This window comes from Monodelphis domestica, chromosome 3, assembly GCF_027887165.1.
Source record: "Monodelphis domestica isolate mMonDom1 chromosome 3, mMonDom1.pri, whole genome shotgun sequence".
Taxonomy (NCBI): Eukaryota; Metazoa; Chordata; class Mammalia; order Didelphimorphia; family Didelphidae; genus Monodelphis; species Monodelphis domestica.
In genome coordinates, this window is record NC_077229.1 from 19,393,002 (window position 1) to 19,418,899 (window position 25,898).

The 25,898-nt window shown below is 43.9% G+C and overlaps 1 protein-coding gene across 5 annotated transcripts in view; it reads left to right on the forward strand.

Moving 5' to 3' along the window:
* Positions 1–2,255: 2,255 nt before the first annotated feature.
* Positions 2,256–25,898, forward strand: part of MORC2 (MORC family CW-type zinc finger 2) — a 66,451-nt gene continuing 42,808 nt past the window's right edge. For 3 of the 5 annotated variants that reach the window (XM_056821472.1, XM_056821474.1, XM_056821473.1), the window contains exons 1-3: positions 2,757–2,896; positions 13,985–14,038; positions 21,584–21,618. In XM_056821472.1, coding sequence (XP_056677450.1) covers positions 2,829–2,896; positions 13,985–14,038; positions 21,584–21,618 — 157 coding nt within the window. In that variant the 5' untranslated portion in view covers positions 2,757–2,828. Of the gene's footprint in view, positions 2,395–2,756; positions 2,897–10,629; positions 11,906–13,984; positions 14,039–21,583; positions 21,619–25,898 lie in introns of those variants that run through there. The other 2 variants (XM_056821475.1, XM_056821476.1) reach the window with 2 other exon arrangements.

Genomic DNA, 25,898 nt, shown 5'->3' on the forward strand with positions numbered 1-25,898 from the left:
AGGGAGACAGAGAGACAGAGACAGACACAGAGAGAGAGAGAGAGAGAGAGAGAGAGAGAGAGAGAGAGAGAGAGAGAGATCGACCTATTTACTTTGCTCAGAAAATGAGCCCCTAACTGGGAGTTAGAAGATATCGGTTAAGTTTGGGCTTTGCCACAGGCTCCCTTCAACAAGTCACCTTCTGGGGACTCAAGTTTCTTCGTATATAAATTATTGCTACAAAATACATCTCTGGTTGTAGAAATTTAAAACTACAGAATTGTTTTTAAAATACTAATGTTTCAATTTAAGACTCTTTAAAGCTGTATTTTCTGCTCTCAGTATGATCTCTGTTCCATTCCTGAGGACTAGCTTAGAAGTTCTCAACAACCTGCAGATTTGCATAGGTCGGGGGTTCTGAAATCAGAGGCCTGGCTTACAAAATTCACGCAAACCAAACCAGGCAGTGGAAAGAGCACTGAGTTGGGGCACAAGTGAGCACCGGCCATTTCATTGCCAGAGGAGCTTATTAAAATCACTTCCCAGCTTCGGGCCTCAGTTTCTTCCTGTGTTAAATGAGAAAGTGGTGATGGACATTTCAATCTCTCTGGCCTGGCCATCTTTCCAGGAAGGGTGTAGGAGGAAGTAGCAGAGTTGAGAGGAAGGGACTTCCCACAGAAGGAGGGGGGGCTTGCAGAGAGAGGTAGAAGAGAGCCCCGCTCAGAAGTGAAAGCCGCCAAAGACAAGAAGTCGCGCGACTCTAACGAGATACACTCTTGCTCCCACCTCCCCCGCCCGGCCCAGCCCGCGATCACTGTCCACCCGCCGCCCCGGCCCGGCCCCGCGCCAGCGCCAGCCTGCCTCACGGCCTCCTCCTCCCGCCACCCCGCTCCCTTCGGGCGGCCCGGACGCCGGGCCTCACCGCCTCCGTTCTGGCCTCTGGCCCCGTCCGCCACCGCGCGTAACAAGAACGAACGAACGAACAAACAACGGTCAACCCCCCCTTCTCGGCGCAGGCGCGAAGGGGCAGAGAGCGGGGCGGAAATGCGCACGCGCACAGGCGCGGTTCACTAGCTTTAGCTGCCAGTCCGAGCAGCCGCTGGCCGAAACATCGACCTCTGATGCGCTAATCTTTAGATGAACAGGAGGGCCACCACGTGGGTGGATATGTGGAGGCGGGGGAGTGCGAGTATCCGATTTCTTCATCCGCGACAAGGTCTAGAGTGTCTAACTTCTTCAGCTCCGTCACAAAAGCCCATTCGACATGCCAGTAAATCCAAATCCGGGGCCTGCCACGCCCTTGAAAATGAGATACTGCGGCCCATTCGACTCAAGGTCTCTTTAAAGGGCGTGGGCGCGATACTCACGTGACGCCTCCAGATCTGCGTTCATCTCGTCCTATCTGTTCCACACTCTCATTGGTCCCAGCACTTTAGTCATCTGGACTCTAGGTTCTCAGGAGGAGAGATGCGCTGGGATTGGTCGGTTGGGACGGAGGACGGGACTTTCTCCCTGGTGATTGACAGGCGGGGCGGGGCTCTGCGATTGTCTGCAGAAGTGGGGGTTGGGGTAGCGTGGGCACCGCCCTCGAATGGCACGTGGGCGGGGCCGAATCTCTGTGATGGACGCCACGATCGGGGCTTGTGATTGGTCGGCGAGGTTGGTCCGGGGTGCTGTGATTGGTCGGCGGTCGGAGGAAGACGAGATGGGGTGGGGCGGGTGAGCCCAGAGCAGAGCAGTGTGCTCGAGACCGCGGACGGAGAGCAGACAAAGCGGCGGTTGCGGCAGCGCGGAATCGGCAGCGGCGGCGGCGGTGGTGGTGGCGGCAGCACATGGTCTCCGGCGGGGCGCGCGCCGCGGCCGTTACTGCAAAGTTCGCGGGATCTGGGGACGGTTGGGCGCGCGCTCCACACTAGGCGACCCCTCTGGGCCCGGGGTTCCCTTGACCCTTCTCCCTCGGGAGAGGAGGCCGAGGCCGAGGTTTTGGGGAAGACTCGGCGCCCGGGCCTTCGAGGAGGAGCAAGCCGAGCCCCAGCTGTGGGCCGCGTGCATCCGCCCTGGGTGGCGGGAAGGAAAGAAACCGCGGCGGAGGTTCGCGCCGAACGCCCCGCCCCCATCCAACTTCCGAGCCTGCGGAGCTTTCCCTGCCCCCTCCTTAGGGCTTCTTGGCTTTCAAGATCCGAACCTCACTGGGAGGAGCCCGAGGGCCCTCTTGCTGCGCCAACATCAAGACCCGCCCGCAGCTACCCCCCACCCAGAGAGTTTTAGTGAGTGCACACGTGCTGGCTACCTGAAGGGAAGGAAGCTCCTAGACTCCACCCCCTCCAAGACTGGGGCAGCACGAGGACCCTTGGCAGCCCGCTGTCACCGGGAAGACTTTAGGTCAGGTGGACTGCAGCCAGACCAGAATTATTGGTAAAGCAATTCTTGCAAGCCCAGACTTAACCTGAACTCAGATCAGGATTAGCTGCCCCAAAGGACGACTTTGTTTTTAAAAAAGGGAAGCTGGTCTTATTCTAGAACCCTGTTTAGGCTGCCTCTCCTCTCAGTCGGATGGAGGTAGGACTTGCTGGCCCAGGAATCTCTCCCACTTGGCTTTTCTTGAAGAGAGCTGCCTAAGTTGCTCAACATCCTGAAAAGTAGACCCTCCTCCATACAGGATCCATTTTCTCTGGAGGCCTCTTAATGTCTCTGAAATTAATTGGCAAGAAGGACGTGGTACCTCAACAGTTGTAGAAATTTGTGGGGTTAAAAAGATCAGCATAAGCCACTAACGAGTAATAACAAAGCTTCTTGGGAGGGCCTTAGAGGACTCACATGTTAGATCTTGACACAAGACTCTAGCAGTCATGGCATTTACTAATTACAGCAGTCTGAATCGAGCTCAGCTGACATTTGAATACCTCCATACAAATTCGTAAGTATCCAGTTGCCCCTAGCAGCATTCCTAGTAAGCCAAGAACCATGTTTTCTTTTGACCTTTGAGATTTCACAGGTGCAGCAGGTTCTTATGGAATCAAGCCATGGGGAGTCTTCAGAAGAAAAGGGATCAGTGAAGTTTTGGGTGGCTGATCCAGAAGAAGTCTCACCTTCACTTAGTGGCTCAAGCTATTCGACAGTTTTGACCAACAAAGAGAAGCTTTGGTTGAAGGCAGTTTATATATGGAGCTGTTGCATGGAAATTAACCAAAACTCACCAAGGGTTGGCTGATCTTTGGATCCTCACAAGAGAGGATTTCTTTGCATCAACTGTTGTCTCCTTTAGTAGGAGCAGGCCCTCCCTCTCTCCCCTCCCTACCCAAGAAATAATTGGAATGAGTATTAAAGAAAGGAAACCATTTTGGAGAAGACCTTTCAAGGCTAATTCATAAGAAGAATAACCTTATTTCTGGTGGTAAACAGAATAGGCTTTCCCTGTCTTGGGAGTTTATACATCTGTTGAATAAGCAGTATGTTCTTGCCAGGCAATAATAGCATCCATTTAAATCACATATTTAAACAATCTTATCTCAAGAATATCTGCTGGTGTTCAGAAATCTCCAAATGGGATGCAACTAGGCGCAAAATGATTTGCTATGGTCTTCGCTTATCCACCTAGAAAGAATATCATCACTCCTTAGAGTCTTGAGGTCCATGGTAGTATGTGGTTTTGGTACTGACCTTAGGCACTTTCCTATCAGATTTAATCGGTGAGGGAGTTATGTTACCAAGTTGTTCAGTGTGTTATTTAGCAAGCCCTCCCACCACCATTCCTGGGAGGAAGGTAAGTATTTGAAAGTTCTGTGATTAGTGAGTCGAAGAGCAGTTTCAAAGGCACTCAGTGTTATGTGGCGAGGCGCCCTTGGTCTGGATCAAAATAGAAGTTTCTGGTTCCAGATTTGCTGAGTATTTGTAGGAAAAGACAAAATGTCTTAGGCTCTTAAAGTTCCCAGGAAATAAGGAAAAGGTGAATTGGCGTATTTTTTCCCCGGGGGGAGAGAATAGGATATTTGCAAAGTGGTGATCTTTGCTGCTGCAGAGCGATGAAAAGGTCGTGCTTATTTGCTTGTTTTGGTCCTGGGGGAAGTACCTTACTGTTACTTTTAGAGTAAGCCTTTGAGAAGTGACTTAACTCTCAGGAGTACAGAAGGCCCAAAGTATCTAGGGTAAAGGCAGCTGGATCTAATGAAGCTCCATTTGGCAATAAGGCAAGGGAAAGAAGGGAATGCAACAAATTAGTTTTGCTGCTTGTAAAGTATTCTTTTTGGTTCTGGTTTTTACTTTTATTTAAAGTTTGTGGAAAGAAACAATTTTAAGAGATTTGGATATTTTCCATGGGTTTCAATTCATACCAGCTTATGGCTACCTTTTTTAGCATGAACATCTTAGGGTTGAATATGTTTTTGAAGCTGTGGTGGTTCTTGTTTAGATTACACTACTCACAAATTTGAAGAAGGTTATAGAACTTCAGAGTAGGAAAGGATCTTACAGGTCTGTTGGTCTAACCCTTTCCATCTCTCACAGTTTCTGTAAGTTCATCTGATTGGAGTGAGTGGTCTTTCTTGATCACATAGCCTCAGGATTTTTCATAATTTGGACCATTGCTCCCATTTTCAAAGCATGATGGTAAGACTTAGTAGGCACCCATTTATTGCCTCAACCACTAAGCCTTTCTTGAGTGCCCTGTATATATATAGTCTATGAACCACAACCAGGAGAAAGGATAGACCTTTAAGATAATTAAATGATTATTTGACATGTAGAAAATGGCAAATTTCTTGACCTCAGAATTTTAGAGTTAAAGTTAAAAACACATTTAAACATTAAACATAAAAAACCCCACATTATTAAAGTTAAAGTTAGAAACACATTTAGATTTTGATATAGGGCTTGAGACCAACATGCAGTTAGAATTTCTTTCTCATACTAATTCCAGAAGAGAGGAAAGAAACAAGTTGAGAATTTAGTGTGCACCAGGCACTGGGCTAAGTTCAAATTCGTGTAGTTCTTACCTGATGAAACTTTTTCAGGCTTTGAGGTGAAAGTTACTCCTCACTTGTAGACTGAAGTATCTTTAGGAAGAAGGGGAGATATTTTTCCCCATTAGCTGCTGCTATATATTTTTTTCAGTTTTTAAACACCTAAATTAGGCTTTGAGCCCATCTTTTAACTTAGAATCTATCATTGCATCTGAAGATTCTGAACCTCATATAGCTTCTTGTTGCTTTTTAAAAAAATAGGCAGGCAATGAGTTAATAGTCAATAAATACTTAAGTCCCATGTGCCAGGTACTGTGTTAAACTGATAATGAAGACAGTTCCTGCCCTTAAGGAGCTTACAATGTCATGAGGGAAAACACATAAAGGGAGGGTGGAGGGCAGGTATCATGTGGAGAAGTCTCAAAGGAGTGCAACCTTACATGGAGATGTTGGAGTTTGTGGCTCCACTCTCTGACCAAAAATGCCAACGGGTAATAGAGGGGTGAGTATCAAGACTGAGTGGCTCTTGCAGGCTGATAAGGTTTTCCCAATGATGACCTTCCTGGGGGATGACAAGTATATTTTTTCTCTTGAGCCATAGTAGATTTTCTCTTGACAAAGATGGCATCCATTTTGTGCAGCTGGGTGCTTACCCCATGATGACGACATCAGGAAGTTCTACCTAGACTTCCAATTGTTTTATGACTATTTTCTTATTTTCTTTAAATGCCGATATTGGGATAGAGCTGTATGTAGGTCGAGGATTTTTGGATGAACTTAGGAGTTCGTAGTCATTGTGCTTTTGGTTTGGACTTGTTGGTTCATACTAATAATCTCATTAGAAACTAGATATCAACTTTGTGGTTATGTGGTTAGTGGCAAAAATTGGTGATGTGTGTAGCTTTGATTTTGCTTATGAAATCTGGTGCATGTAAAAGAGCTGACAGTAATAGCTTTTTACTTTAGTATAATTTGATGAGGATGGTAAGATGCTTTGCCCCCTGAGGTCGTAGTGATATATCTTAGTCACTTAATTGTTTGAGTGTTTCGAACAGTGTAAATGGCCTGGGAATTGGAGCTGAGGGCTTGGGGACAATGTTGTTTGATTCTTTTCCTAGCCCTCACTTGTGGGCACTTGATTATTTCCATCTTGACTACCTGCCTGTGAATGGATGTGGAAATGCCAACCAAATAGGACCACTAGGCTCAATTTAAGAATTTTGAGCCTTTTAAAATCTTATAGCACAAATTTATAGCACAAATGTTGTAATGGTGCAAAATACCTGTCCTTAAATTCCTACAACTGCTTAGTTATGAGCAGTATTTTCTTCTTGGAGAAAGTAAGAAAGTACACTTAAGTTGTTTTTTTCACTCTTTGTGACGCCTTTTGGGGTTTTTCTTGGTAAAGATCCTGGAGTCGTTTGTCCTTCTCCAGCCCATTTTTCACATAAGGAGACTGAGGCAGCCAGGATTAAGTGACTTGTCAAGGTTCACAGAGCTAGTAAATGTCTGAGGCCGAATTTAAACCCCACAAAAGTCTTTCCAACACCAGACCCAGTGCCACCTCGCTGCCACTTCAAAGTACACTGAGCTGAGCTTAAAGCTATAGTATAACTATATAAACCATCTCAATATTACATTCTTTTACATTTATTTCATTCTGCAATGAAAAGGGAGTTTGTAATTCAAAACAGCTGTTAAAAGTTTTTTTTGTGGAAAAGTTTGTTGAAAATCGATCTTTAAGTGATTGATCTCTTGGAGACCCCACAGGTAGAGAAAAAGTTTTTATTGAATAATCTACTTTTTAAAATTCTAAATTGAAATACATCTCTTGCATGATAACCCAGAACACTCCTAGAATATATTTTCTAATTGTGATGACATAAAAATAAGCCTTCTTAGTTCGGTGACTTAACAGGGCTTAATTAAAGGGTTTAATAATAATACTCATGGGACCAAGAACAACAGATCTGGAAAGGACATTTTTTTCCCCGACGTGTTATTTTCTAAAGAAATGGAGACCTAGAGAATATTAGTCACCTAGTAGACCAGGTGTCCTGATGGCAGTGTCTGATCAGCTTTTCATTTCTTTCATCAGATGACTCTTGTAGGAGAGTCAGTAAAAGAATAAAAACAGCTATATGGGCTTTTAGGCTGGACTTGGCCCTTGTTTTTGAGACTTGGCTCTTGGCAAAGAGCTAGAAATCGTGGGCCTTCCCCAAGTATACCACAGGACATACCATAAGTGGGAAGTCCAGAGATAACCCAGTTCTCACAAACACTCTTTAAGGCATGTCTTTTGCCAGCTCAGTGCTATTGACTCGTGAACCCTCTCTTCACACTCAAAACTTGTGTATCTTGGGGACCTTTGGGAGTCTGAGCTGTTGTGTCCAGAGAACATTTTTTCTTTTGAAATTCTGTTCACTCTAATTAAAATTCCAAGTACGGGTGCCCTGGTGCAAATGAAAACCTGAAATCATTCCAGAGCAGCCTGCCCTAGCACTCAGGGATGCCTGAGGCTTTGCAGGGAGGTGCCCCGGCATTTGGGCATAGTGCTGCAGTGTGTGCCACAGTTTGGGGGCCAGAGCAGGCTTTGTGTATTCCAGAGAACTTTCTCGACTGGTTCCAAGATGAGCCTTCTTTACTCATAGAAGCACTTGCTAGGGCCCAAAGGAAACTGCCAAGCTAGCTTCTTTCTCCTCTCCTTGCAGATTTAGGAAAGTTCTTTGTGCCTGTCAGAATTGAATTCTTAACCAGAAGCTAACCTGCGACCCAGAGTTGAGGGCCTCTCTCATGAACCTACCTTGTCTTTTTGTTCATGGGTGCCCATTATACATGTTGTTTCTTGGATAAAATGTGGATTTTCTCAGGGCAAGGATTAACTTTTTAATTTTTTGTCCACAATACCTGGGACATAGTAGGTGCTTAATAAATGATTATTGATCAAGCTTTCTTGGAGTTAAATTCTTCATTAGGCAATCTGCTTTTTTCTAAATTCTCATCTTTGGGAATGTCTTTATAATTTTGAGTTATTTTCATCAATTTAATATGTTACCCTATGAGAAATATTAAGACTGATTACTTTGGAGACATTTGGGTAGTTCAGTGGATAGAGACCAGGCCTGGAGATGGGAGGTCCTGGGTTCAAATGAGACCTCAGACACTGCCCCGCTGTGTGACCCTGGGCAAGTCACTTAACCCCGATTTCCTTTCCCTTTCCACTCTTCTGCCATAGAGCCAATATACAATATTGATTCTAAGATGGAAGGTAAGGAATTTTTTAAAAAGGATTACTGTGAAGTTTTTGTTTTATTTTTAAACATCTCTAACTTAACTGCCATGTTCTTCAATGTCAATGGGTTCAGTAGAGGTTAGGTGTGGCAGTGGTGATTGGTGGGAAACTGGATTTAATGAATCCTGATTTTGCTCCTGTTCTTACATTAAGTACATTTTTCCCCTCTTTGGGTCTCAGCTTCCTCTTCTATATGGTGAAGGGGTTGATCCTGATTAGAGGATCTCTTAGGTCTCTTACAGCTTACCACTCATTCATGAAATTCCTGCAGCTGGAGGTGAGCATCTGAGGCCCGTTCATCCAGAGACTCCACTTTTTTATTTGGCTGGACAAACAGAAGGGCCTTGGCTTGTTTTGTTGGGTCTGAGAAAATCCCCCAAGAATGGAGACACGGAGACAATGCAAGTAGGCAAAGGATCACCGTTTATTTACTAGCGCCCTATGCTAGGCGCAGGGCTGCCCCTAAGGGAGGAGCCACGCTGGCTTGGCTGGGGGTTCCTTTTATAGTATAGGGGGCTGCCATGAAATGTTGAACAATAGGATGTCCTGATTTGGCAGTTGCAGCTAGCTGAGGGGTTCACAATGCAGGGAGCGTCTGCTTAGCTGCTGGAGCGGTTATGCTGACTTGGACAAGGGTTTACTCCTGGCCCCCAGAGGGAGGTTGTTCTGACCTTCAGTTTAATCAAAGATAACCGGGAGATTTCATTTTTCATCCTCACTTTTGCCTCCTATCGATTTCACTACAGCCTCGGTCCAAAATTTCTGTTACGGCCACCATTTGAGGGTTTTGTCATTGGTCCACCCTGGGCTTTTGAAGAATCTTGAGCTGTCATTCTGTTCTCTTTGCTCCCTCTCATCTTCAGCTGCAGTTTCATCTCTGCTTCAGCCATCAAGTGAATTTGAAGTCTGTTCTCCACTAAGCATACCCTCAAGATTTCTTCATTTGAATGCATTTCTCTTTCTTTCCCATCATTTTCAATTATATACATTAAGTGCCTTTTTAAACAAAAGCTCTGTGCTATGGAATATAAGAATTATCCCAATTTTACAGATGAGGCAACAGACTGCTTAGGTTAAACGACCTGGATAAGCTCACTCAGCCATCAGATAAATGTCAGCACTTTTAATTTCTTTGGGAATTTCCAGCAGTTTCTTTTTGCTGTTTTGTTACAGTCTTAAGCATTAGGCTTCCTTGAAATCTTTGTTCTTCTGTTTCTTAGAAGTCTCAGTTGAGAAGGACGCTCCCTGCTAAGATTGGAAATAGTAGCTTGAGGAGGTTAATGGGTCTTACACTGCAACCGTGGAGTAAGAACCTCTGGAAGTTGTTAAAAATGGGCAAGAACCGAAACTGGAGAACTGCAATAGAGAGCCCTTCAGCAGCAAAGATTGAGTTAACACAAAGTTTATTTGGGGTTTTGTTTCTGATCTGATCTTGTAAGTGACTGTCATTTTCTGTGTTTATTTCTGGTTTTCATAATGGAATACTATAGAATACTTTTAAATAGTCGCTGATATTTAGAAGATTCTGGAGAAGAACATTGCTATAATGGTACAGAAGAGGCGGTGGCCTACCTACCCCTTTAGCTGGGACAAAACCTTTCTATGAACTTCAATTTCCTTATCTGAAAAATGGAGGTAATGGAAGCCAGGGCCTTTGAAAACATGAACAAGTACCTAAGAGCAAATGGTGGGAAGAAGGTAAAGGCCAGAGTCTTTTTGAATTGCATCCTTCCTTCCAAACGTCGTGTACTCTGGTAAAGCAACCCAGACTTCAAGTAGAAAGCCAGAAGGCGTCATTTTCCCCACTTCTTGGCATACCGTTCTCTTTTTCTTAGTGTAGTCTTTGGGTTAGCAGAGTTCTTGTCCCTTCTCTCCTATGAACTCACACTTACATCATCTAGAATCATCTGGAAAGTACTTTCTTCACAGCACAGGCTGGAATCCAAGGTGAATTGGAGGCCTCGGAGGAATCCTTCTGGAACTAATCCCTCTCCCTGGGGTATAGTGCCCTGCTGGCCAGGATTTGATTGACTTGGAAAAGGCTAATAAATGTGTGTAGGGGAGAGTGGGAGTGAGTGCTCACAAATGTTTTTATCTAATTTCCTACCTTCAAGGGATGGATGCAATTGTCCAGACTTTGCTAGTCTGTCCTTCAAGCCATTCCACCTTGGCTTGGTGAGCCCTGCTCGAGCTGGGGTTCTGCTGGTGTAGCCTTCACAAATTCAGGGTATTCTTTACCCTTGGAAGTGTCAGGAGAAGGTTTTAGTAGACATTCGCATTTTTCTTTTTTTAAAGAAATAGTTTGATGCCTTTTTTGTTTGACTATCGCTTTCATTTACAAGTATATTTCTGTCTACCAGAATGCTTTGCTTTTGTAACAAAAAATAAGGTAGAATTAGAAAAGTTTGGTAAAAACTGAAGCTTGATCTAGGCTGGTGCTCCATCTCCCCAAAGAAGTGGTTACTTCTGTGACTCTCAGGGTTGGGGTTAACTGGCAGTCATTAGAATTGAATTGTTGAGTTTTGGTGTTTTTGTTAAACTTTTGTTTGTGCATCTTATTTCCTAATACATCTTCTACATCTATACTCCTTCCGCATCTTTCATGCAAGTCCTCATGCCCTTCAGAATTAGCTTTTTTTTTAAACACCACGGAGATATTCCATTCCATCCTCTGTGTTAACTGTTGTCTGGTCATCAACATCTCCTTTCCAGTTCTTCGATTTCACAGAAAGTGCTATTCTGGATATTTTGCTGTCCGTGGAACCTCTTTCTGTCTTTGAGTAGGTTGCCTTTTGAAAGTACTTTCTAAACTGAAACCTCTGTGTTGTTTTTATTATGTAGATGATCAGGGATGCCAAAGTAGTATTTATCTTGTATTCAGGGATTCCTTGCTTTGTATCCCAGAGGACATTTCATTTCATAGTAGAGAACTTGTTAGCCAGAAAGGCTGAATTACCCGCAATTGATGAAATTATACTTAATTATTTGGCTCATTAAAAATTGGTAGCTGAGTTTGGTCAGCATTTTCTTTCTTGGGGGCAAGCAGTGGGGTTCTTGACAGAGATGAATTTCATTTCCTGTGGAGTCATTTTCCCCCAAAATGAACATAATTTGGAGTGGAGGAGGGCCCAGGCTTCTGACAGATCCCTTTAGTTCTTTGTTCCCATCTCTCAAATCTTAGGGTGGATAATATCTAAGGATACTTTTGATTCTAAATGCTGTCACCTAGACCTATCTTCCCTTTTTGTGTGTCATAGAACATTAACAGTCTGGAGCTTCTGGACCCCTTTAGAATCATGTTTTTTGCCATATATATGTATGTGTGTGTATGTATAATTGAAGGAAATGCTAAAATGTAGTTAGTGATAAGTATAGGTGTGCTTTGTTTTTTTCTCATCTAGATTCTTATCATCCCCTTGAACCTTTGCACACATCCTTTGGGGTCCTGTGGGCCCAAATTAAAGCTTTGAACTAGTGGCCATAATGGATTCCTTTGCCAAAGGGTAGGTTAATATGAAGTCTTGAATCCTGTTGGACTTGACATCAGCCCAGGAAGCTTAAAGGAGTTCAGCAAAGCACAAGTGATGGTTGTCAAGGTTACTAGTTACAGACAGAATCTACCGTGGCACTTGGGCATTATAGGCTGAAGAGCAGAAAACAGGCTGCTCTCCTCCAGGTATGTTGTGGTGCTTGGTCTTTTGGGCCTTTGGCATGGCGTAGAGGACTTGGATTTGAATCTGGTTTCTGTCGCTTATTATTTAAGTGACTTAGGTTATTAGTTCCCTTCTTTGTGCCTTCTTTAGCTGTGACATGATGGAGCTAGACTAGATTATCTTATGGTCCCATCCAGCTCAAGCTGCTTTCAGACTAAATATTATTCATCGAGAGGAAATGTTGATGACTCAAATTTCTATTTGACCTGCTGAAATTGAGGAGTTAGTAGGGAAAGGGACTGGGAAGTAAAGTAAATCCAAGTGTTTGCTGAGTCATAGCAGAGGAAGGAGAATTAAAGGAGTGTGGCCTGTTCCTTAGGGCAGGTGGTATAGCAGTAATATATTGGAAGTCTGATGCTTAGCCTTTTATTTTGCTTCTGTGTTTTAGAGGATGCTCTTTGGGACCAAAGGGAAAGGCCATCCTTCCCGCCTCCTCAAAAAAATGGCTGGCTGGTAATAGGGGGCAGGAGTGATGTGGGAGAGCAGCCCTGACTTGTTCACATCACTAAACTGAGATGAGTTACATCCTGGAACTAGCAGGTTTGATGCAGTCCTGGAGCCAGGCAGAGTCTGATTTTTCCCTTTCCTCCCTTCAAGAGGAAGAGGCTACAGACTACAGACTAGAAAACTTGATTGATTTCTGGCAGCATTCTAAGATATGTTATTGCTTAACGGGTATTGGGAAAAGCATCAACCCCAAAGAGGTAGCCTGGCTTCATCCAGTGGTGTCATTTGGGGCAGATAATGTTTTTTTTAGGCATATTGGGGAATGCCAGGTTTGTGTCTTTCTGCTCATTTTTAGCAAAGTATTTGACGAACTCTTGCTCTGCTTGTGGACAAGCTGAGGGTTAAAAGGCATAAAAGGTGGATTTGGGACTGGCTTAAGACAGATTCAAAGAATAGTGAATAATGGTTTGATTTTAACTTGGAAAGGGAGCTCTATTGGCATTCTTTGGGATCTCTGTTGGAATCTTTGATAAAGACAGCTATGGGCTTATCCAGTTTTCAGATGATTCAAAGCCATCAGGGACAGCCTGGATTTCAGGGGCCCAAAAGATCTTGAAAGGTTAGAACCAGATCTAACGAGATTAGATTTCAAAAGAATAACAATGATCTGAATTTTGATTCAAGAAATCAACTTCATAAGTACCAGATGGAGGAAATATGGCTAGATGTTTTGTTTGATTCAAAAAGATTGGAGATCTTAGTGGACTGCCAGTGAGTCTAAAGTGCTATGTATCAGCCAAGGATGCTCGAGAGATCTGAAGATTGCATTCATACCTAATTGGTGAGGGCGGTAATGGTTCCATTGTACTCAGTCCTAATTGCACCACCTAGCTAGACTTCACTTTTGATTGCTGTGTTTTAAGAAAGCCTTTGATGAGTTGGACAGTGTCCCTAGAAGGGCAGGGTAATAGAGGGCCTTGAGATCGTGTTGTATGTAGATTGGTTGAAGGAACTGAGGCTAATTTGCTTACTCTCAGAAAAAGAAGACTTGGGGGGATGTGAGAGCTGTCTTTAAGTTCTCTTTGAAGGGTTTCCTATGGAAGAAGGATCAGATTTGTGTTGCTTGGCTTCAGAGAAGACAGAGCCCGGAGGGGCCATTTTGAAAGAGGCAAACTTGGGCTAGATGTCAGAGAGGATTCTCTCCAAATCTGGGGGTTTCTCCCCTACAAAGTAGAGTACCAGAGTAGAGCATGGATAGAAATGTAAGTAAAAGTGGGCCTCCCCTTCTTAAGTATTTTAGGGGCTATTTTTTCATGTCCACCAAGGTCTTTACCAATACTGAGGTTCCGTGATGCTAGGCAGTACTAATCAATTCAGACAGATGGAACGCCGTAAATTAGAAATACAATAGATATGGCTAGTGGGGGAGAGAGCAGGACACCTCATGGCATCATTTAATGGGGATATTTCTATCATAAATTGACAGCTGCTTCCCATAGTAACTTAGACGATGTTCTGATTTCTGATGATTCTTTTGTTAGCTGCCATATTTTGATATCTTGGTGACCTCACTGGCTCTGCCTTTTACCTTTCAGAACTACCCATGAGTTCCTGTTTGGGGCCCTTGCTGAGCTCGTAGACAATGCCAGGTATGTGTCCCTTGGACTTATGTGTCCTCTTTGGATGGAAAGCTTTTGTGTTTTGATTGTGTGTTTACTAACTTCCTGACCTTTGCCCTCCAAAGCAAGGTGAGTGGGAGTTCTATTTTTGGTTATACTCTGAAGGATAATTGTTCACTTAATTGAGTAAGACTACATAAACGTTGATTACAAACCTTTTAAAAATCGAATATTTGTTCACCAGCACTAATGAGTAATGAGGGCTGGAGAGCTTTGGCCAATAGGATTGAGTCCGAGTTGATGGTGGAAGTACTTGTAAATGGTCCAGTGTTGCTAATGGTTTTTTCCTCCTGGCGATAATAGAAAAATTTTCATTAGCCAAAGTCTTCAAGAAGATGTGATGACTGGCCAGTGAGGCTTTGACCTTTTTATTTTTTACTTTTTTTAATCCTTTTTGAAAATTTGTTCATAATGTATGAATCCTTTTCTTATCCTTGGAAATAGAGTAAAATATACTTTGGGGATCTTGAAATGCCTCATTTTTAGGTGGGCAGTTTGCATTGACACTTGAGAGCCAAGACAAAGACAAAATTTAGGCTTTGAGGTGGAGGGTCTCCCCTGACTCTGCTTTTCAGTTACTACAGCTAACTCATGCAGAGCTCTTTTCCCATCCTCCTTGACTCCATTTTCTCATGCTGCCCTCTGATGGTCTGGAGACCCCATCTTCCCCTACTTTGGTTTGGAGTACACAATAAGGAAGGTCTGTCTTAACAGCAGTTTATGTGGAAAACGTGGGTCTCAGTGGTTCTCCAACTCAATGTCAAGTCAAAATGAATGCCTCTCCTGATACTTCCTGGGGGAATCTGACATGTTAGAGTTTTCTAGGATTGTTCTCTTTCAATTTCCAGAAAATAAAATATATTTAACAGCTACCTGCCAGAGGAATGCCTCTCATGAGGCTACCTGTCCCAATCATCAGTTCCTCAAGTATTACATTTCCTTTCTTATTTCCTTTATGCCTCTTAGTCCCTTTGTGAAATTTGTAGTTGTTGACTGGGTTGACATTCCTGGAGGATCCGAGCTACTCTTCTTTCCCCATCTTCTTGTAAAACATCCCCTAGGCATTCTCTAGAACAAACCATGGCCCCCTGAGACTGTTTATCCAGCCCCCACTGCACTTCCGGAAGGGGCACCTCTTTCATTGGTGGTCAGTGAGAGGCCTCGAGGCGCTTACGTACAGAACTACTTCCGGTGACATATTCCTTTGTGTGGCACTGTGCAAAGGATTATGTGGCTGCACAATGGAAGACATCAAGATTGGGCAGTGATCTGGGGGAGGGGATTTCCCACTGTGTATCCTGCTGCCTGGTATAGTGGTGGCAGTGATGGGCCTGTGCAAGGTGTGACAGGCCCATCACGGCCAGCGCTGCAACCTCTGCTATCCCAGACAGCGGTATACAGATTTGTTCATCGTTTTTTTTATTGTCTGGCCCTCCAGCGGCCTGAGGGACAGTGAACTGGCCCCCTGTGTTAAAAGTTGGGGGATCCCTGGTCTAGAAGGTGTTTTTCCCTTATACTTTTAATTATTTTTAAACCCTCACCTTCTGTCTTGGAATCAATACTGTGTATTGGCTCCAAGGCAGAAGAGCAGTAAGGGCTAGGCAATATGGGGGTTAAGTGACTTGCCCAGGGTCACATTGCTGGGAAGTATCTTGAGGCCAAATTTGGACCTAGGACCTCCCATCTCTAGGCCTGGCTCTCAATCCTCTCAATACCCAGCTGCCAACCCCTACCCCCCTATACTTTTTAGAGAAGAAAATCAAACTTGAATTTTTTATTGCTTCTCTTCCCTGAACTTTTTTTTTTAGCCCTTACTTTCCATCTTATAATCAATACTAAGTATCAATTTTAAGGCAAAAGAATGGTGAGGGCTAGGCAATTGGAGTTAAATGACTTGCCCAGGGTCACTCAGATAGGAAGTATCTGAGGCCAGATTTGAATCCAGATTTTCCTGATTTTAGGCCAAACTCACTATCCACTGAGCTACCTAACTGCTCTTCTTCCTTCATTTCTTTTTCTTTTTTTTTAAAAGAAAATTTTATTTAGTCAATTTAGAACATAATTCCTTGATCACAAGAATCATATTCTTTCCCTCCCTCCCCCCACCCCTTTCCGTAGCCAACGTGCAATTCCACTGGGTTTTACATATGTTCTTCCTTCACTTCTTAACCCTCTGATATCTGGCTTTGAGTTTACTACTCCACTGCTGCTGCTCTCTTTATGCATTTACCAGTGTTTTCCCCATTATTAAAGCCTGTGGCTTTTTCTCAGGCCTCATCCATCTTGGCTTCTATGGTGCTTTTGTCCTTGTTGACTACCCCTTCCTCCTGGTTATTTTCTTTTCTTTAGATTTTTATGTCACTCTTCTCTATTGATTCTTTGCCAACATATCTGCCTGGATACTTTTCTGCCTCCTTTCCTTGGTTCTCTTCTGAATTCTTTCCCTTCACCTTGACTATTCCATAATGCTGTCTTTCTCTCTGCCTCGGTGATCTCATGTTTCCACACCCTCAGTATCTTCTCTCCTCAAAAGACTCCCATCTCTGGATCCAGCCTTAATATGTTTGTGAGCTCCCACTGAGTCCTACCACCTGGTAGCCTTCTCCATCTGGATGTCCTTTATGCAGGAATCAAGAAACTTAATGTAACTAGCAGAAAGCTGCTTGGCGAGAGAGCCAACTACCCTGCATCCTTTAAGGGGTTTTAAGGGTGAAGTTGGAAGGAGAGAAATTATTACCATAGTAAAAAAATGAAAGCTTTCCGTGATATCCCTTTATCATTATAAACAGTGCTTGATACTACAGTGCTGAATGAGGAATTGTAAACTGAAAACAAAAATGGCCTAGACCAGTGTGGGCAAACCTCTTAGAGATCACGGGCCCAAACTGTACCTTCAAGCTGCCTGTGAGTCACCCCCACCCCCGCCCCCCATTACCCCAGACAGTGGAGGGAGGAAGTGCTCGAATTGGGATGCTGGGGCAGAGGGGTGGGGCATGTGAACATTCTCTTCAGGCAAGGGGGAGAGGAGCAGCCACCAACACAGGTCTAGACAAAGTGGGCATAAAGCACATGGCAGGAGTCAGGAATGCTTAGGTACCAGAAAGAGAAAACTTGGAGAGGGGGGGATTGTGGACCTTATTGCCTATAATAAAGCAATTTAAAGAAACACTATTCAGCCTACATGCCTTTACTATAAATTTTTTGAGAATAATCTCCCCTTGTACTGGAATGCATGCAAGGCTTATTTATTGATGCCTTCTGTTTCTATGCCTCAGTTAACTTCCCATGATGCTCCCCTCATTCTCATAAGGGAAAAAAAGTGAAACCAATCACAGCTCTAGTTCCTGACCTCTATTGAGAGAATAGGGAGATGGGTTTCATCATCTGTCCAAGATTGTTCAGTCTCGTTACCAGAATCGGTCTTCAAGAAGGCACGAGCTGGAAACAAGAAGGCTTTCACAAGCCATATTCTATGGCCCATCTCATCTTTACAGTCATCGTTGCCCAAAAGGTGGAGAGACAAAATGATTCCATCATGCTCAGTGCAGAAAAAGAAAAAAAGATTCAGTAGCTCGGAGGCTCTTATCTTTGTGACGTAGATTCCTGTGGCATGAACTCATTCTGGGAACCATCTTTAAATGCAGAAGACACCTAGAATTTCTAAAGGCAACCAGTTCTATTGAAATCTGCTTATTAAAAGATGAGGAGAAAAAAACTTCCTCAGGTTAAGAACTTCTGCAATGGAGCAAAATAGCCTGTAAACTTGCCTCCACCCATCAAGATGGGTCCCACATACGCACCAGAATTAGAGGAGAGGCTCTGAAAGATCTAAGAGAAATGGCTTTATATGGTCCCAGCGAATGAATCCCAAGAGCCAAGATGTTTGACCACTATTGAAGGGAGGCTCCAGCCATAGTCAAAAGGGAAGGTTCCATGTGGCCCCATTGACAGGTAGACATGTAAACATTTGTTGAGCCCCTGCCTTGAGCCAGGCCCTGCTTAGTGCAGATAAGAAAAAAAGACAGTTGTAGTTTAATGGGGAGTGACAGCGCATGAAAAGAAGCTGAGAGGCACGTGGGGGAACCACCCAGAACAGAGTAGGAACTAAGAGAGCTGTTGATGGAGAAGGGAAAGTTTCCTGCTCCACCCTCTGCCCTTCTTCCGAGTAGAGAGGACTAAGAATCTGAGTCAGTGATGAGAGTCAGCCCTAGAAAGCTGCAAAACCTACTAAAGGAGATGCATGAAGCACTCAAGACTTCGCCTAACTACACAGGAAGAACCAATTGGATAAAGAATGTCCATTGTCCAGAGTGCTTTTTGGCTGGTTCAGACAGGCACTGCTGCTGGACAGTGGATTAAGTTTAGATTTGAATAGGAAGCAGCTAGGTGGCATAGGGGATGGAGTGAAGAGCCTGTAGTCAGGAAGATCTGAGTTTAAATCTGACCTCAGACATTTACTAGCTGTGTGACCTGCCCCCCTTCCCCCCAGTCACTTAATCTTGTTTGCCTCAGTTCCTCTCAATCTTAAGAAGGAAATGGCCAACCACTCCAGTATCTTGATTCAATTCTTGTGACCCAAAAAGGGTCACGAAGAGTCAGGCAGGACTGAAAAAATGACTGGACAGCAACAAAAGGAGAGTGCCTTTGGGCAGTGGTCTCAGTGACTTCCAAAGGCAATAAATATTCCAGTGAAAATGCCATATGGCAGTCTCCAAAGAATTAGAGTTGAAGGTCACCTAAAGAGCAGTGGAGAAGTGCATAGTGGGGATGAAAAGGTGGCAGCCTGTTACCAATGAAAACTCAACCAGCAGAAGTGGTCTGAAGCACCTTAAAACAGCCAGAAATGGTGAGCTGGTTGGGCAGTGAGATGGAGAAAAAATGAAGGATGATCCTTGTGCTCCATTGATATCCAGGCAATATCAGGAAGGCTGTCAGGAGTGGAATATTCGTGGGGCAGTGTAAATAGCCTCCCAGGATGGGTAGGCCTGGATGAACTGCACTCTGCAGTGAACTTGTGGAGGAAATACCCTCACATTGGTCAATAAAGGTATTTTAGTAGCCCATGCTTTTAAGTTGTTGCCTGCTCTGGGAGTCAGGTGCTTACTTCTAGGCAATCCTACGCTACCTCCTCTCATCTCACTCTCCCACTCTACAGTGGCTCTTGTAGTACTTTTCTTCCCTAAGCTGAGGCCATTTCCCATGAACTGACACTCCTCTCCTTATCTTCCATCCCTCAAACATGAGCAATGTTGTTGTTGATCCTTATCACCTACCTTCTGAACCATTATACTAACCTGCTGGTGACTCTGCTTGCCTCCAAGGCTCTCCCTACACCAGTCTCCATGATTTTCCTAAAGCCTGGTCTGACCATGACCGTGCCCTCAGCTCCTCCTCATAAACTCCAGTAGCTCCCTATTGCCATCAAAGCCCTTCCTCATCTAGCTCTCCCCTTCCAGTCTTGGATGTTATAGCCCTCCGTCCCCTTCTGCCAAATCCAATGGATTTCACAGATTTCTTTGGGCCGGGAAGATGGGTCTTCTTCTGTCTTCCTTCTGCAGGAAGCCTGGTGAATCCTTTCTCCTTTTTGTTTCCTTAGTTCTCCCATCCCATATCAAAATCCTCTTTGTAGCTTTCTAGCCTAAGGTCATGGAGCCTCTGCTTAAATAACCCCTGATGGGATGGGGGCCTCAGCACCTCCCAAAGCCCATTCTCTATGGAGGTAGTCCTGTCTCACGCTTGAGGACCAGTCTCTTCCCTTAGCTCAGCTTTCCAGGGATTTGACAAGAATGTTCAGGTCATCCTTCAGGCGACACCTCTCTCTAGTTCTTTCAGCTTTCCCCCATAGGGTGTCATTTTCAGGTCCCTTGGGGTCATCTTCCCAGTCTTCTGAGCCTGTTCTCTTTTTAGAAATGCCCCAAACTGAAGGCAGTGGGGGTCACCCCCACAGACAATGGTAGCACCGACACCCTCCCTGTGTCAAACATTTCTGTTTGTGTTCCTGTGACCGTATTAGCCTTTTAGAAGCCGAGTCATGGTTGACTTTAATTTATTCTTTTTAAAGTATTTCTCACATAAATTGCTGTTTAGTCAGATCTTTGGATTCCTGAAGTTGATTTGTTTTTTTATTTTAGCCCAGATGAGTTGATGAGCCATTTGTTAGTTTCCCATTTGTATAATGAAGGTGTTGGAGGTTAACAACCTGTATGGTCCCCTCAGCTCTAAAATGCAATTTTATCCTTCAGAGAGAGAACCTGTTTGGAGACAGGCCCTCTTTGGATGGCTACCCTGATGACTGAATTCTGTGAATCGAGCTCAGGCTTGAAAGGTTGTTAAATGGATGTCCTTGGAGACAACACATCTGCCTTTCAAGATCAGGGGAAAATGAGATGAGCTCTGGGTGTTCTGGTGTCATTGCTGACTGCTGAGCACTCTCCATGTGACCTGCTTTTCCATTAACCCTAGCGACAGGCTTCTCTATAAGCCAGAAGAAGGTTTATTAGATGAGTGGGGGAGCAGGAGCCTGAGGCTGTCGCTTGGATTCACCTCCCTGCTGTCAGACTTCCTCTGGGGCCAGAGACCTCACCTTAAGGGCTCTTCCAGCTCTGGCCTGGTGTTCCTCTGGCCAGGGTCTCAAAGATAAGCCGAGAGGGACTAATGATACATTATACTTTCTGATTTACTAAAGTGTGACTGCAAATCCAAAGGCTCAAAGATGAATCATTGAGTGATATCCAAAGAAAGCTACTCTCACTCATCATGCAGATATTCCCACTATGAAGCGATTTGGGAGATGTATCTGGGCTTCAGTGTGCCTCATTGTCTCATACCTCAACTGGGAGCCCAGGTACCCCAGAGGAAGGGCAAATTGTTTGCTGCCAGGTGCGGTCAGGCTTAAGGTCTTGGCACCATGTGTGTTTGTAGTCCTTGTAACTGACTGTCCCCCATAAGAGTCAGGATAAGTAAATATTCCTCCTTCTTGTTCATTTGTTTCAATCATATTTGACTTCATAACCCTATTTGGGGTTTTCTTAGCAAAGATACTGGAGTGGTTTGCCATTTCCTTCTCCAGCTCATTTGACAGATGAAGAACTGACTTGTCTAGTTTCACAGCTTAGAAGTGTCTGAGGCCACGGGAAGATGGGTCTTCCTCACTCCAGGCCCAATACTCTGTCCACTATGCCCAAACATTAATTAAGTGCCTCCTATGTGCCAGACACTGGATGCCAAGAAACAAAGATGGTTTCTATCCTCAAGGAATTCAGAGTCAGAGCCACGCATAAAAAGCAGCTATACAGGGGAGGGGAGGATGATGATTGTCCTGCAGCCCATTGTGCTTTGTGGTGGACTAGGTGAGTTTGGGAGTTGATGACACCTTGCAGAATGCTGAATTTCTGGAGACCTGGGCATCTGGGAGGAGATGAGGATAGCTGGACCGAGGGGACCCAATACTCAATGCTCCCGTCAGAGTCCTCCTACTTTAGATACTGATGTCTTTCTCTCTCTCTCTCTCTTTAGAGATGCTGATGCCACCAGAATAGACATTTATGCAGGTAAGTCGGTCTTTCAGTAATCTAGGATCCATTTCTTCTGTAATCATTGCTAGGCCTAAAGCAGGAGTAGGTAGGAAAAGGAATAGTTGGCTAGAATTCATGTTGCCTTGGAAAAAGCATTGGATTGAAGAGTCCTAGGACCTGGGTTCCAGTAGAGCACTGTCAGTTAACTATTTGTGTGGTGATGGGCAAGTCATTTAACATCTTCACAGCCCTTGGGGCTGTAACATTTAAAAGAGTGGTTGCCTTAAACTGTTATAATTAAGGTAGTGTTTGGGATAAACTGTGACCGTGAAAATATGGTTTCAAGACAGTGTCTTTAGTTAAATCAAATATAAAGTGGTCGCCAGGGAAAAATTCCCAAATATGAAATATACCCAAGTCAGCTGGATTTTTATGGAGATTTAAATTAATACAAATAAGGAATTAAAAAACAATGAGAAAAAGGGCTAGGCCAGCCTAGGCCCAAGCCCTAAGAGAGAGATCAGTCAGTCTTTAATCCACTCACCACAAGATTTGTCCCAAGTAAGATTCTAGTGTTCAGAGAGACCCAGCTACTCCAACTACTCTGAGCTTCAATTCAGCTTTGGCAAACTGAACCCAGAGGCCTTTTCTGACCTCCTTTTAAAGAGAATTTTCTCCTATGTCACCTCCCCTAAGTTCTCACATCTACCAATCACAGTAGACGTTTTCACAGGACTGGCCATTCACACCTTCTTTAGTTCTCAACTTTTCTGGGTAGACTAAAACTTCTGAGTAAGTTCACACCTGAGTAGACTAAAACCTCACACCTCTTTTGTTAAGGCTTGTCCCTTACAAGCTTGCAAGTTGCCTGACCTTCATAGGTACTTAGCACCTTCCTAAAAATAGACTTAGCTTAAGGCTTTTGCTTCACTATAAGTATGAGTTAAGTACTTTTTCATTGTTCAGTAAAGAGTTTAGAACTTTATCTTCCCCTAAAGTATGCTTAAGTATGGGTGGAGTAAAGTTAGAGTTCTCACATTCCTGACTAAGTCCCTCCATTGTTTAAAATGGGGAATGGCCTTAACCAAGTGTTCTGAAGTAGGGTCTGAGAATTTTTAAGATTCACAGGGCCCCATCTGTAAAATGAAGCAGTTGAATCAGATGACCTTTATAGAAAATTAAAGTCCAAATGGCAGGCAATAAGGCAGCCTCAGTGCTTAAATAATACATTAAATACTGCAGAGCAACACAAGGGGTCCAGAGATCATGCAAATAGTCCTAAGAGATGTAGAGACATAGAGGGCATCAAGGCAGAACCAGCCAATCTACAAGGGAGGAAAGACCTAGGATGAGCAGGACATGACAGGAGAAATAGGAAAGGCCCTTATTAGGACAGCCTCTCAGTGTCTTATTCGTCTTTGTGCTACTCTGGTGGTCTCCAGAGGCTAATGGCCAGTTGGCTGGCTCCCTGGTTCATCCCCTAAGTGTGGGAAAGCAGGTAGTTGACCAGCACCATCTCTCCTCTGGCAGGTGGAGAAATAGCTCCCTTGCCTTAGAAGGTTAAGCCCCACAGTGTGTCTGCTATTTGCCAGATTTTGTTGGCTCTGCCTTTTTGCAGTATTTTCCCCCTGTGCCTAGGTGTAGAGATGAGGGATCTCGGTGTCCTTACTTACCATTGGCCTCACTTATTACTTAGCTTTCTTCCAATACTTTTCTGCTTTGTCATTTAAGCCTTGAAAAGTTGGACAAGGAGCAGAGAAAGGCAGCTATTCCAAGAAGTTCAAAGTCATTGAGAACTGAAAATTGAACACAGCAATCTGCCTCATGACCTTGTGCTCTGGGGGATGAGACTCATCCTGTAAATAGAAGCTCTCTTGTGACAAGTACCAGACACTTAGTCTTGGAACTATCTAGTTCTCTTTCTATCATGGCAATAAATCTCTCAGAGCTTGGTTCCCCCTTTTTCCGTCCTTCATCGAAGGAGACATGCCCTACATTTGGGCAGTTGCTCTGTGTTTGACTCCTTAAAACCAGAATAGCTCTAGTCATGTGGTGAAAGGAGCCCCATTTTGTTTGTTCCAGAAGACAAAAGCAAGAAAAGGGAGGCTGTTGAATGTTGTTACCACTTGAAAGATTGGTTGCCAGAACCCTGGAGCATTGAGCTGTTGCCAGACCACAGTAGTCACTGGTGATCTCAGTTGTGAAAAAAGAAGCTATGGAATCCCAGAGCATTTATTGGGAAGGACCTATGGAAATAGACCATTAGTCTAGGCCCCTTCATTTCTCTAGGTACAGAGGTCCATCCAGCAGCCTCTCTGAGGACCAGGGTCTGTATCTGCCCAAGGATGATGTCACAGTCGGATAAATGAGATGAGATACACCATGCATTCAGCCCACGTATGCAGGCATCACACACAGTGCTCTGCCATAGTATCGTGTACATTATATAGTTTTTTTTGGTACATATGATCAATTATCTACGTATGTGACATTCTACAGTTTGATTGGATACTATCAAATCACCTAAACAACACTCTTGTGATGTTACCTACAACAAAGAATTCTGTGATCATTTACAAGGTTTCTACAACACTCTGTGATAGATATGATTAATGTGAACAAAGCCATTTGTAGGTTAGCATCCCTTGACCTGCTGAGAGGCTCATTGTGCTTTTGGTCAGCGTTCACTATCCATCATAATTGCTTGGGAGATGAACAACAAAACATCTTCATATCTAGAGGTGTGAGGGTTTAAAGCAGACCAATTTTGGGGTTTTCCTCAATTTACAAGTTCTGTTTTTCTTGTGTTACTTTGAAGTGCCTAGCAATGCTGGTTGGCTTCTGTTCCAACAAATTCATTGGAGTGTGGTAACTGTAGGAGAAGATTCATTATAGTACTCAAGGTTTCACCTGGTGTTTATTGTAGGGCCTTGAAGTGTATCTTATGCTTGAGAAAGGAGGGGTCATGGGCAGTAATCTTTGGGCTTTTATTCTGTAATTGCAATCTTTTTAGGGTAATAACCTAGGGGGCTTAAAGTAGGGTATCTATTTATTGATCCTATAAGTATTTGCTCATGTTATTTCTCCTGTCTTGGGGAGAGAATAATAATCATAACAAGTCCATTAGTGGGGAAATTTTGGGGAAAGAAGTCACAGAAGGGGATCAGCAGGGGGCCCTCATTTTGGAATCTGCTTTGCTGATCTTCCTTCCTTGGACCGTGACCTTGCCAATCAGTTGGGGTATGATGGCCTCCGGCATCTAGGGAACCTGGATTTGAATCCCTTACCTACTTAGTACTTATCTGGTCTTAGGTAAGTCACTTAGCAAACTCTCTGTGCCTCAGTTTCCTTTTCTGAAGAATGAGAGAGGTTGAGGTAGTTGGCCTCTAAGGTCCCGGTTCCAAATTGCATGATCCTATGGTTTTTGCCCATTTGTCCATTTTGTCCATTTGTCAACTTAGCATTGAAAGAAAGAATTGTATGACCATGATGCTCTTTTTTTTGTTATTTCTTTTTAACATTCTTTTTTTTTTTTAATTTTTTTTTAAACCCTTACCTTCTGTCTTGGAATCAATACTGTGTATTGGCTCCAAGGCAGAAGAGTGGTAAGGGCTAGGCAATGGGGGTCAAGTGACTTGCCCAGGGTCACACAGCTGGGAAGTGTCTGAGGCCAGATTTGAACCTAGGACCTCCCGTCTCTAAGCCTGGCTCTCAATCCACTGAGCTACCCAGCTGCCCCCTTTTTAACATTCTTTAAAAAAAATTTTTTTTCATTTTGAGATCCAAATTCTCTCCCTTACCCATTAAAGAAGACAAACCATGTGATTCTGATTCTGATTTTGATTATTATTATTACTATACCCAAAAGACTCTTCCAAAAATCTCTAGCTTAGTGGGAGGATGATATCCCTCCCCATTGAGATCCAAAAGGAATGGTAGACTCGGTGTCATCCTGTGCCCAAAGGGAACAAAAAGCATCACTTGTTGGAGCACTGGGTTATCATCTCATATTGGCATGCCTCCAAATAGGCACAAGCACGAGCCATCCCAGCAGTAATAGTTCAGCTACTTCTGGTAAAGGAGATGAAGATGGAGGTGAGACCTTGACAGGGTCCTTCAAATCAGCGCCATAGATATTAGACTACTTGGTGACTAATATGGAGGAGATGGCCAAAACTGTTCGAAAATTAAGAGGTCTTAGAGATTGCTTGGTACCTTCACATCTGATAACCGTGAAGACCATTTTAGTGTGGCCTTTTGTTTCTCTTTATCATCATCAATATATTGCTATACTTAAAAAAGAATACATCTTGTAT